Source organism: Mytilus californianus, unplaced genomic scaffold (assembly GCF_021869535.1).
Source record: "Mytilus californianus isolate M0D057914Y unplaced genomic scaffold, xbMytCali1.0.p SCAF_3, whole genome shotgun sequence".
NCBI lineage: Eukaryota > Metazoa > Mollusca > Bivalvia > Mytilida > Mytilidae > Mytilus > Mytilus californianus.
The window spans coordinates 23,885,537-23,899,144 of record NW_026262679.1 but is presented as its reverse complement, the minus strand read 5'-3'; the positions used below and the strand labels follow the sequence as shown (position 1 = coordinate 23,899,144).

The 13,608-nt window shown below is 31.0% G+C and overlaps 1 protein-coding gene across 3 annotated transcripts in view; it reads right to left on the bottom strand.

The window, feature by feature from the left end:
- Positions 1-13,608, bottom strand: part of LOC127734142 (protein slit-like) — a 90,524-nt gene that overhangs the window by 21,923 nt on the left and 54,993 nt on the right. For 2 of the 3 annotated variants that reach the window (XM_052243826.1, XM_052243828.1), the window contains 11 exons: positions 13,225-13,296; positions 9,345-9,416; positions 8,974-9,045; positions 8,426-8,497; positions 7,978-8,049; positions 7,237-7,400; positions 5,969-6,119; positions 5,532-5,609; positions 4,737-4,808; positions 4,097-4,168; positions 608-679 (listed from right to left, as the gene is read on the bottom strand). In XM_052243826.1, coding sequence (XP_052099786.1) covers positions 608-679; positions 4,097-4,168; positions 4,737-4,808; positions 5,532-5,609; positions 5,969-6,119; positions 7,237-7,400; positions 7,978-8,049; positions 8,426-8,497; positions 8,974-9,045; positions 9,345-9,416; positions 13,225-13,296 — 969 coding nt within the window. The remainder of the gene's footprint in view (positions 1-607; positions 680-4,096; positions 4,169-4,736; positions 4,809-5,531; positions 5,610-5,968; positions 6,120-7,236; positions 7,401-7,977; positions 8,050-8,425; positions 8,498-8,973; positions 9,046-9,344; positions 9,417-13,224; positions 13,297-13,608) is intronic. The other variant, XM_052243827.1, reaches the window with a different exon arrangement.

Genomic DNA, 13,608 nt, shown 5'->3' with positions numbered 1-13,608 from the left:
ATCTTGCTGTATAGTTTAGTATTGTTCAATCATACTTTGTACAAAGATTTCATCAAATGTAATTGGATATCCTGCATTAATCATGCTTTTACCATAAAATAAGTTCAAAATTCTGAAAGTCTCCCCCTCCTAAATTATTGAAATCTGTCCTTTTCAATTAATCATGATATCTTTGTATAAATTAGATACTGTCAACCAATTTATTTTTGCGGATAGTTTATTTCGCTTTTAACACTTTCTAGTCCACTTCGTGGCTGTTTAATTTTCGCGATTTTCTAATTGAATGGATGTAGTTTAATGAGGAAAGATCCAAGTTTAACATATTCGCGACGATTTATATTCGCGTAATTTTTCTACTCGCGAAAGTCGTGAAAATTAGTTGGTTTACAGTAAACTAAATCGTCCTAACACCCTTAAGGGTGTGTATCTAATAAACAAATGATGTAGAGATCTATTCCAAAATGGTTGAAAGACATTTGACAGGTGACAGGACCATAGATTGACTACGATGGATTCTACTTTATCCTAGATTTACCAATACAACAACCTGTCGCCAAACTACCCCCTAATCCTGACCCTCTGCTATAGGGTAACACTGTATACTTACAAGTGACGGATATTTGGCATCTCTGAGAATGTTGTATTACTTATACATGTTATCTGGTTCTTGTCCAAAGAACTATAAAGAAAATGTTTAAAAGTAAAATGAACACTTCATAAATAAAACATTTACAATTGGATAACAACATATCACTTACTAGACACAGTTTACTATAATCTGTGGCATATAGCAAAGAACTTTAAAGAGGATCAATTAATTTTTAGACAGTAAACTAATTCTTTCTGGGTCTGTTGGATATTAAAGCTGATTCTACCTTGTAGTGAGTGACAAGGTCATAAATGACCATATAGATATTTTTTGGTTGTCTGGCATCATTTGGATGTTGTCTCAACCTTTACACAGCATCTTTTTTTTTAAATCGTAATAAATACTGAATTTTAGCAAAAACATTTTGTCTCGTTCTGCTGCTAAATCAGCAATATGTTTTGATCTGTATCCAAACTACCAATAAACTACCCTGATTTATGATAAATTTGATAAGAAGTTATAATAATAATAATAAAGAGGTCCTTGATTTTGGCAATAGATTTGGTATAAAATCACTAGATTACTGAAGATTCTGGCATTGTCTAACAATAATTTTGGCAATGATTATAATAACAACAATGAGGAAATAGCTGTCAATAGTTTCCATATTAATCTGATTTATATGTCTAGGTTAATATGTAGGAGTATCAATGATAGAAAACAAGTCATTTTGATTCACAGAAGATAAGTCACATGCAAACTATTTTTGGATTTTGTGGTAAATTTGCAGATTTATTTGATGTTATCAAATGATGATTTTTCTGTCAAACATCGATAAAGTTTCTACAATACTGTTGTTTTCTAAATCTTTCTAAACAGTACAGTTGAAATTCTATAATAATTTTACAATTTATACTTGGTGTATCAGAATTGAAATGTGATTTTATCAATACATATTTTAATGTCAAGCTGAAATGGACCAAGTCCAGAATGAGCTCAGTTCATTGGAATTTACTTTGTGTTAACATTTTTTTATATATGCTGAAGCAAAATAACAGAATAAACATTGAAATTGAGTGCTCTGTCTGATTTAACATACTACAGCTGCTCAGTCTGATTTAACATACTACAGCTGCTCTGTCTGATTTAACATACTACAGCTGCTCAGTCTGATTTAACATACTACAGCTGCTCTGTCTGATTTAACATACTACAGCTGCTCAGTCTGATTTAACATACTACAGCTCAGTCTGGTTTAACATACTACAGCTGCTCAGTCTGATTTAACATACTACAGCTGCTCAGTCTGATTTAACATACTACAGCTCAGTCTGGTTTAACATACTACAGCTGCTCAGTCTGATTTAACATACTACAGCTCAGTCTGATTTAACATACTACAGCTCAGTCTGATTTAACATACTACAGCTGCTCAGTCTGGTTTAACATACTACAGCTGCTCAGTCTGATTTAACATACTACAGCTCAGTCTGATTTAACATACTACAGCTCAGTCTGGTTTAACATACTACAGCTGCTCAGTCTGATTTAACATACTACAGCTCAGTCTGATTTAACATACTACAGCTCAGTCTGATTTAACATACTACAGCTCAGTCTGGTTTAACATACTACAGCTGCTCAGTCTGATTTAACATACTACAGCTCAGTCTGATTTAACATACTACAGCTCAGTCTGATTTAACATACTACAGCTGCTCAGTCTGGTTTAACATACTACAGCTGCTCAGTCTGATTTAACATACTACAGCTCAGTCTGATTTAACATACTACAGCTGCTCAGTCTGATTTAACATACTACAGCTGCTCAGTCTGATTTAACATACTACAGCTCAGTTTGATTTAACATACTACAGCTCAGTCTGATTTAACATACAACAGCTCAGTCTGATTTAACATACTACAGCTGCTCAGTCTGATTTAACATACTACAGCTCAGTCTGATTTAACATACTACAGCTCAGTCTGATTTAACATACTACAGCTCAGTCTGGTTTAACATACTACAGCTGCTCAGTCTGATTTAACATACTACAGCTGCTCAGTCTGATTTAACATACTACAGCTGCTCAGTCTGATTTAACATACTACAGCTGCTCAGTCTGATTTAACATACTACAGCTCAGTCTGATTTAACATACTACTGCTCAGTCTGATTTAACATACTACAGCTGCTCAGTCTGATTTAACATACTACAGCTCAGTCTGATTTAACATACTACAGCTCAGTCTGATTTAACATACTACAGCTCAGTCTGATTTAACATACTACAGCTGCTCAGTCTGATTTAACATACTACAGCTCAGTCTGATTTAACATACTACAGCTCAGTCTGGTTTAACATACTACAGCTCAGTCTGGTTTAACATACTACAGCTGCTCAGTCTGGTTTAACATACTACAGCTGCTCAGTCTGATTTAACATACTACAGCTGCTCAGTCTGATTTAACATACTACAGCTCAGTCTGATTTAACATACTACAGCTGCTCAGTCTGATTTAACATACTACAGCTCAGTCTGATTTAACATACTACAGCTCAGTCTGATTTAACATACTACAGCTCAGTCTGGTTTAACATACTACAGCTCAGTCTGGTTTAACATACTACAGCTGCTCAGTCTGATTTAACATACTACAGCTGCTCAGTCTGATTTAACATACTACAGCTGCTCAGTCTGATTTAACATACTACAGCTGCTCAGTCTGATTTAACATACTACAGCTGCTCAGTCTGATTTAACATACTACAGCTGCTCAGTCTGATTTAACATACTACAGCTGCTCAGTCTGGTTTAACATACTACAGCTGCTCAGTCTGATTTAACATACTACAGCTGCTCAGTCTGATTTAACATACTACAGCTGCTCAGTCTGGTTTAACATACTACAGCTATGCTATTGTTCTTTTATTTCATTCTTTGGATTAGTTTGTTTGCATGTGATCGGTTTTTTTTTTTTGGGGTGGGGTGAATATCATAAGAAAAGGAGTAGGTGCAGTATGGACCTGGTCTGGTCTGCATTATTTAAGATTTACATATTTCAAGTTGATGCATAACCATGTGAGTAAATAAAATAGACTGATTTTTGTCTATAGCTTATTTTCATATGACATTGACATTTACAAACAAAATAAATTTTTTAAGTCAGATAGATTTCTTGCAAAAAACATAATGTTAAAGGATTTTTTTTGTCGACATGTGTGATGTTTCTGGTCCTCAATGTCAATGGAAATTGACCTGTTTTTATTTAATTTGGTGGAGAACTGAAATTTATGTCAATTAAGATATCAAAAATAGACCCTGATATTGATGAATTTGTGGAGATTTGAATGTGTCAATAAAAAATGCTGATACCAAACCTACTCCTTCCAGGATAAAACTAATCTTTTTCTGAATACTTTATTTTTTGTTAGATTCAAGGTAACCATTTGGTTTGTTTAATGTTGATAAATACATGATATCATAAATAGAACCATTACTTACATGGTATGTACTGATCTTAATCCATACAACATCTTCATCGAAAGTTTACTAAGTTTGTTGTCGGCTAGATTTCTGGAAAAACAAAAGATTTAATTAAATGATTAATTAAAAAATAACAGGCATGTAAAAGGAAATGTTGGTTATACATCAATGGGACAGAAAACCAACATCACAAAAAAAGCAAAAAGACATCTATCATATATAATAGCTTACTTCTACATCATTTCAACTCCGGAAGATAGTTGTCTCATTGGCAATCATTCCACATGATCCATATCCCTTATATTTTTATTTTGAAATGCAAGACATTAAGACTATTATTAATAGTATACTTTGAACAAATTATCAAGATAAAGCAACATATTTCAAATTAAACAGCATCCTAAAACATGAACAGAACATCCAGACATTGAATTAACAGCCTCCTAAAACTTGCCAAACTCAAAGTAAGATAATTTGTCTAAATATATTCTACATCATCTTATGAAATGCATGCTGGACACACAATGAGCCACTTACAACTGATCGATGATATTTTTTAATGTCATATATAAAGGCTGAAATTATTGCTTTGTAGATGTTTATAATCTCTGATTCAGTTCCACCCTGTCTTCAATTCCATATTATTTTTTATACTTACATTTCTAATAGTTTATCTGCACCATCAAAAGCCATATCTTGTATGAAATCTATCAGATTATTACTGAAATCTCTGAAGGAAAAAAAATTACTGATCAGAAATCAAATGTACAGAAATAAAACCACAGATTTATGAACAAATAACCCACTTACCCCGATGTATGTCATCAATCAGGTCTGATTAGATATAACTACCTGTTTAAAAATACTAAAACTTTATTTTTATGTTTTTTAATAAATGGTATAAAAAGGTGTATATTTTTTTCCCTCACTTAATGGATACCATGTGATCATAGACATTAACTTTTTCGACACTGACAAGATATGATACACATAGTATAGTAGCATCACACACTTAGTAATGTTGAAGATCACCAATATCATATCATAAATCTTGTCTTTTTACTGCAGAGGCCAAAACAAGTGCATTAGTTCTTAAATCCAGTGCTACTGTTGATGTTGATTTGTTTTATTTTATTCAAAAGTCACAGACTTTTTTGTCAATAACTAAGTAGATCTCTGAATTTGTTATTAATATCTATAAAATCTAAGATATGGCATTGATAAGAACACATATAATCATTTCTATTTTATTGCAAAACAGCCAATTTTTTTTCCACGGAGCAAAACAGATTTCTTTTAGCTCAAGGAAGACAGACTTAGGAAAATAACATTTATAAATTGAGATCAGCTTTTTGCTATTTAATGGTCAAAATGAAATTCTGGGAGTACTAAATTACTGTTCTTGGCCATACACTTTGTTTAATCTTAGGTTAATATTCCTTCTTATACTTACATGGATCGTAAGCTATCTAACAGGGTCAACATTTCAGACAGAGAATCTATTCTTGTTAGCTTGTTTTTGTTCAACTTCCTGTTAAAAAAGAAAGTAATTCTATGTACTTCAAGAAACATTACTTAAATTACATGTAAATAGTGAAATGGGCAGTTGTGGTTCCCTGTAGTTAGAAACTTAGAAAGTTGTAGAGGCTAGATATTCTTTATGTTACATCCCGACAGGTAGAAATCCAATGTATCTTTCATGAACATTTAAGTCTTTTAGAAAATGTGTTGGTCAACACTAGAGGTAAAACTAATTTGCTCAAATACAAATATTTAAACCATTTTATGCTTCTTTCTGTTTATTTTTTTTCTGTTACATTTTTTGTTTTTAATGTCACTATCTCATCCATTTATATTTCATTTCCACATTTTGATGAAAAGCCAACTTACAATGAGGTAGTGTAAGTCGGAATGCCTTTGGGTATAGCTGTAAGTCCTCGTCCAGAACAGTCTACTACAGTACCAAGACACACACAGGAGTCAGGACATGCCATGTCTACCATACAATTCCCAGCATTCTCTGTTCTATGATTTTCTGCACCTACAATTATTTACACAAATTTAAATATAATTGAACACTTACAAGATACTTCTATAAAGTTACACTAGTTATTAAAACTGTAAATAAGAGTTCTCTCAAGAGAGTGGATATGTTTCAATAGAACACAGATTTTACTGCATATATACATGTATCCTGCACAATTTCAAGCTGTTCATACAAAAATACAATTATTCTGGGACTTTTTATCCAGAGTTCATAGTCTGAGCAGCTTGGACAACATTGGTTTTAATTTAGTATTTCTGGCTGCATGGGTCATCATTACCCAGCATGAATAGGTAACAATGCAGCTCTTAAAGTAAATAATTAATTTTGTATTACATCTAATGTGTTGAATCAATTCTGAGAGTATACCGTATATGTATAATATATACAGCTAAAAGTTAAGTAACTAATAAAAATAAATAAATGAGCGATGCCAATGTTATTCAGTATCAATGAAAAGATCACATAAAACTTTTCACTGATTGCAATGCAAACCATTCACAAATGAGGAGCCCAATTTGAAAAATGGTAAAACCACAAATAATATATAACCTCTATGTGTTCATTCTGGGAAAAGTTATGGCAAAAAACATTTACATTTACACAGGGTCAACTTAAAACAAACCTCATTTACACAGGGTCAACTTAAAACAAACCTTTACATTTACACAGGGTCAACTTAAAACAAACCTTTACATTTACACAGGGTCAACTTAAAACAAACATTTACATTTACACAGGGTCAACTTACAACAAACCTCATTTACACAGGGTCAACTTAAAACAAACCTTTACATTTACACAGGGTCAACTTAAAACAAACATTTACATTTACACAGGGTCAACTTAAAACAAACATTTACATTTACACAGGGTCAACTTAAAACAAACCTCATTTACACAGGGTCAACTTAAAACAAACCTCATTTACACACGGTCAACTTAAAACAAACCTTTACATTTACACACGGTCAACTTAAAACAAACCTCATTTACACAGGGTCAACTTAAAACAAACCTCATTTACACAGGGTCAACTTAAAACAAACCTCATTTACACAGGGTCAACTTAAAACAAACCTTTACATTTACACACGGTCAACTTAAAACAAACCTTTACATTTAAACTTGCTGACTTTAGCTGTAGCTATTTTCTTTCTCTCCATTCTACGGGGACTTTCACATCGAGCACCACTGGTCTCTATGGGATTCTTAATCAGATACTCAACAAGCCATCCTAGGTTACAATCACAGATAAAGGGGTTTCTTCCAAGGTGCCTAAAAGCATAAATATATTCTATAGGATTCAAATTCACACATAACAAGACCATTATATTGCCTCAATAACAAAATCAATGATCTTCATAATTCTGAATGACTTACTTTTGAATACTCATCTTGGTAATATTTTTAGGTTATGACTAGCAAGTTTTATAGTTTATGGGTCCCTTTCATAAACTTGGGTCAATCTATTGTAAAATCATTTGAATATGGCTGATTTCAATACCAATCAGATTTTTTAAATATCTCTTCATAGAATTTTAATTTAACTGACCAGTTGTATGAAAATTGAAAACACACGAAGGAACTATGGTATAAAAAGTATCCTGATCTTTCTCTAGTTGTAAATACTGTTTTTACATGTTTCACAAATTTTCTGATTTTGTATGTCTTTATATCTCATACAACTATTACTAGGATTTTTGTTTACCACATCAGACAATTTTACCTCAGTTGTGATGTAATTTTTTAATATCTTTTGATTCTTAATTTATCTGTCTTGACATGTGATTGTTTTTACTATATAATGGCTATCACTTTTAAAATATAAAATGATTTATAAAATAATACTTACAGTGTCTGTATATTCTGTAGAGGTTCAAATGTTCCATTGCCAAGTGATTGGATCTGATTATCATATAAAGATCTGAAAAAAAACTACCCAAGTCAAATACAATATTATTTTATTGTCTCCTCAGATGAGAACAGATGAACTTTAAATTGTCATTTTAAATATATATTTTAGTGCCCCTTTAATACAGTTTCATTTTCTGCATATATTTCATCACATCTAATTACAACCTGTAATTTTGCTTTCTTGAAATAGGAACTTAAAATGCCATCTTTAATTATCTAAGATAAATGTGAGTTGTAAACTTTGTTGATCTTTAATAAGTTACAATGTATCAAAATCAGTTTCCAATAAAGCTCGAGATCAGACAAAATCAATTGTCTTACAACACAAAATATAGACATTGTTATTAATACATGTCTGATATCCAGATATGAAAGATAAAACTCACAGAAGATTAAGGTTATATAGGTCTTTGAAAGCATCCTTCCTTATACATTTGATCTTGTTTGCATTTAATAATCTACAAATAAAACATGCTATTATTGCAAAAATAAAAACAATGAATGTCTGCAATAAATGTTAACAAGTATAACCTTTTTTAAAGCAGTTTTCCAGGTAACTAGGTGTTCCAGTTGTTAAGAAGAAAGAAATTCAGTCGCTGAAATAGCTTGGTTAGAATATTTTTATTAACTGTACTTGCTCTTTACTAACAACCTTTCACTTAAGCAATTTACTAACAGTTATCATCAGTGGATTAATTCAAATTGCTACTTTGAAAAAAAATTGACCATTAGGTTTTGTGTAAGTGTAAAGCCTTTGTAAGCATAGTAACACTTGTACAAGTTTGGGTGTATAAGAAGAAGTAATTGTGTATTGCAAGTGTATCTCAATTGCAAAATCTCACTAATATGATTTAAGTGATATACATTTCCCCAATCATTGAATGAAGGTCCATTAAAAACAAAATATAAACATTAAACATTGTATACAACTTACAATAACTGTAGTGACGAAAGACCATTAAATACACCGTGTGGTAGGTCTACTATTTTGTTACCATAAAGTACTCTGAAATGAAAATACAATATATTAAAGGATCTCAGATAACAAATCTTTTCTTTTTGAATGATAAATATAAGAGATTTTTATAATATAGAAAATTCTCATTATGGCAAACTGTAAAGATTAATATTATAACTGCATGTTTAGAACTCCACTCAAATTATCAAAAATTTTGTGTGTATGGAGATCATTCTTGTTCTCTTTTCTAACATTACTTTTTACTAAACAGAATTATGACTTAAACCTACATTTAAAAAAAAGCTTTCTAAATAATTATACTGTTGTAGCTAAATCTATAAACTTACAAAGAATTGAGAAATAACTGTCCAGCAAAAGCATCAGCATGGATCTTGGATATTTGGTTGTTGCTGAGGTCACTGGAAAATAAAGAAAATCTATTTACAATGTCAGTTTACAAACTATAAATACATAAAACTATGGATTCTTAACTACAGTTAGATATATATTTATACCCGTAATGTTTTAATATTTTTCATTATTTGGATAGTTGGACGTGGATGGCAGTTCCCTGATGCTTCTGTAAAATTTTTCAAAGTTTTCATAGAACATTTAGAGCTAGACATATTGTGTGGACACCTGCCTATTGTTGAAGACTATATGTTACCCACTACATGTCTTTTGGTTATTTTTGTTGTCTGGTTGCTGTCTAATTGACATACATCCCACATCTTCTTTTATCTATAACATCCAACAATGGACAATTGGCAACCTTATAAGGCAAGCTCTACATTGTCCTAAATCTTAGACAAGTGCAAACCTTATAAGGCAAGTTCAATATTGCCATAAATCTTAGACAAGTTCCACCTTATAAGGCAAGCTATATATTGTCCCAAACCTTAGACAAGTGCCAACTGTATAAAGCAAGTTCTATATTGCCCTAAATCTTAGACAAGTGCAAACCTTATAAGACAAGCTCTATATTGCCCCAAATCTTAGACAAGTGCAAAACAAATAACCAAATAGCTGACACCAAATTCTCAATATTCAGAAAAGTCATAGAGACAAGGTCAACATTTTCCGTATGTTAAATTGAGGCCTAATTTAAGTTTTTGTGGTAACAATAATACTACAAAACCAAGTATAATGGCAATTCTTCTCAAAAAAGAAAACTAATTTAGAAATAATTCTTTTATGCTAATTTACATCATACTGACATGTAAAAGGTCACTATAAATTGACCTTTCTAGTGTTGCAGAAATTGAGAATTACTTGAAATGAATGGTTGTCATGCAAATATTACGTAATGGATGTACAGAAAAAGGATATCGTTCGTCAATAATAAGACAAGATTGTAATCTTAATTACTCTAAATCCTCTCAAATATGCATTTAAATGAAAATTTCTGCAGATTTCTTATTCAATAGTAAAATGGTCACATTTTACCATAACTTTAAAATTCAAATTCCCACACAAGTACAATTATAAGGTCAATAATGGAAGGTCCAGACTTAGTCCATTTATTGCAACAGACTAAAAAATTAAAATTAGAGATCTATGAATATGTAACAATTAACATATTAAACATTATTGTAATATATACATAAATTATTATTTAAAGTGAATGTTTGTTCCAGAAATATGGCCATGTGTTCATGTAATTTCTAAACGTGCAAAAGATTCAACAAATCACAAAACAGATGCCAAGTCATGAAGAACCACAAATTCTATCCTTTTTTTTCTCTGATGATTTTAACAACACCTTGTTAAAACAATAAACTAATTCATATGTCATAATAATTTTTGTAAACATCATTTTTTATAACTCATACAATGCTTCAAAGAAGTTAATTTGATTTACAGATTATTGGGAGAAATTAGTATAATTTCCAGCCTTCCATACATCAGTTATACTAATAATAAAATGATGAGAATATTTATGACAGATCAGATGTTCTGATACAGGTGTAAACATGAACTTCAGCATAGCAGGTGCTGTGTTTTTATCCATGCATGAGATATGTTTTAGTGCAAGATATAAAGATTGGTCATGAAATGACCCAACTAAATCTTTAACTAAGATTTTAAATATCCTTTCAATTTTAATGGACTAAACATTTAAAACAATTTCATTTCTCTAACTGCCTGTTGGGTTCCTCATAAAAATAAGTAATTAATTTAAACAACTGAAGTTGACTTTTTTCAGTACAATAAGGCATAGACTCCATTTACAAAAAAAATCAAAATTCCCAGCATCACATAGTATTGATACAGTTTAGCTGAGTCAAAGTATGTTCATAGTTATTCATTGTTGTAACCAATAATCAATGGACAGAGTGTACTTATAGTATGCTCTCTGATCTAAATACAGATTTTTTATGGTTTTTTTTCATGCCAACAAAATAGCAATAAACTGATGACATAGAGTAATGTCTCTCCTATATGTATGGCCAAATAATCTCAATGGAAATGAGATATGCACATGCTTTTACAGCTGCATACCAAATATCTTTGACTTAATACTAATAGTTCCTTCAAAAAACGGACCTAATCATAAAATTTTACATGAAAACTATGCATAAGTTTCAAAGTCAATAGAGGAAGGAAGGGCCAAATAAATTTCATGGAAATGATATGTGCCAATGCTAATACAAATGCATACTAAATAGGTTTGTGACTAAGATTTGTCATGTACTTTACAAGCACAGTTTGAGGACGGTCTCTGGCATGAATCAGAAGTCCAATATATCACCTGTGTACTATCTTATCCACAGGTGCACCCTGAATAAACACCCTTCTGACAAAACATGATTCTATAAACCTGGTAAATCATTTCTATGATGGAACCATTGCTTGGGAATCAGTTTAGAGATTGGAACATAGCATGAAAAGTACTTAAATCTCTTCAGGAAACCTCATTATATATCTCCAGGAAATCTCATTACCTATCTCTTGGGTGTCAACATGTTAGACATTAATCATATCAATCATACTTAAAAACTTAGAAATATGCTGCTCAAAAGACTTTTGAAATTTAGACATTAGGTAGGAGTGACTGACCCAGGACACAGGGTAGTATTTTCCATTGTTCTCTAGCTCTTTTAACAAAGATTTAATAGGTCATAAGTTATACTGGATTGTTCATGACTTACAAGAACATTTTTAAAGAAAAATGCTACAGATTGTCAAATGTTTCTTGACCTATAAGGGTACTGTCTAGTGAATCTTTGGAATTTCTCAAAAGACTTTTACTCTCAGAAAAACAGGATCCTTTTTCAGTATCAACATTAACAAATTATCTGTCTTACATTGTTTGATATTTGACAACAAACTGGTAACAGAAACAACTACATTTCAATCTTGAAGATTATATACAATACATACATTGAATTCTTATAATCTTTACAGTATTTAATGAATAAATTAATGTTTCAAAGTATAACCTTTCAAGAGTAAATTAGCATAGACTAAAATCATACAAGAATGTTATATCATATAATTCAAAAAAAAATATGTGTTAGATCAAATTTAAGACTAGATATTGTATCACATTTTAGGAAATATTGTGTTTTCAATTATTTCTAATTGTTTACATTTTCTGAAGAATTAATATAAATGCTGAATTTCATGCAAATAAACATTTCTGGTGGTATAAATCATGTAATTTCATTTGTATGTTACATATTACATGCTGTTATCACCAATCTAATATTTCTAATGGCTTATAAAACTTATATTATATAATGATCAGAGGTACTCAAAATGTTTATCATATTACTTTAAAAATATGAAATTACAATAAATTTTGAATGCATCAAGGCATCACCATTAAATACATAACTAATAGATACCACCAAGATGCACAAAAATTCAACAAATTTAAGTTGAAATATCATCCTTGTTTTCAGGATGTAATTTTCTTGGGAAACAGAGTAATGTAATCGCAACAAAGAAGATGGATCAACAAATCTCTACAATTGAGGACCTTGGTGAGAGGTGGTTGTATAAAAGGTAGAGACTACCGTATGGTTGAAAATCTTCACTATGGCTTTCATTTTGCTAGTTTTTGTGATTGCGATATTATCATTATAAAATCTACTTGCATAAATATGATTTAAAAGATCAATATCAACGACAAGAAAAACATGGAAATAAAACCTTGAAAACAGGTTTAGCCCATGACTAGCCAATATAAAGCTTTTTCTAGGTATATTTTGATATACATACATTCTTCTGAGTCTCTTCATGTCACTAAAGGCTCCTGAAGGGATGTGGACTATATGGTTCTGTTCCATTCGTCTGGAAAAAAAAAGGAATTTGTATACTGTAAAAGTATACTAATTATCAGCATTGATTCAGGTGTATTCATTTTCAAGTTTTATAATGTGAAACATTATTAATACTTTTGTCAAGGATTCATTTCTAATTCTTGAAAGGTTCTGCATATACAAGGATAACCTGAAAACCAATACTTTAACCATTTCCTGATCTCTGTGAGAACGAAACCTACACCTGAACTTATTCTTTTCCTTCTTTTATGAATGGTGTGGTATTTTTCTAACACTTCTGGTTATAATACATATATTAGCATATCACTAAATGCATTTTATA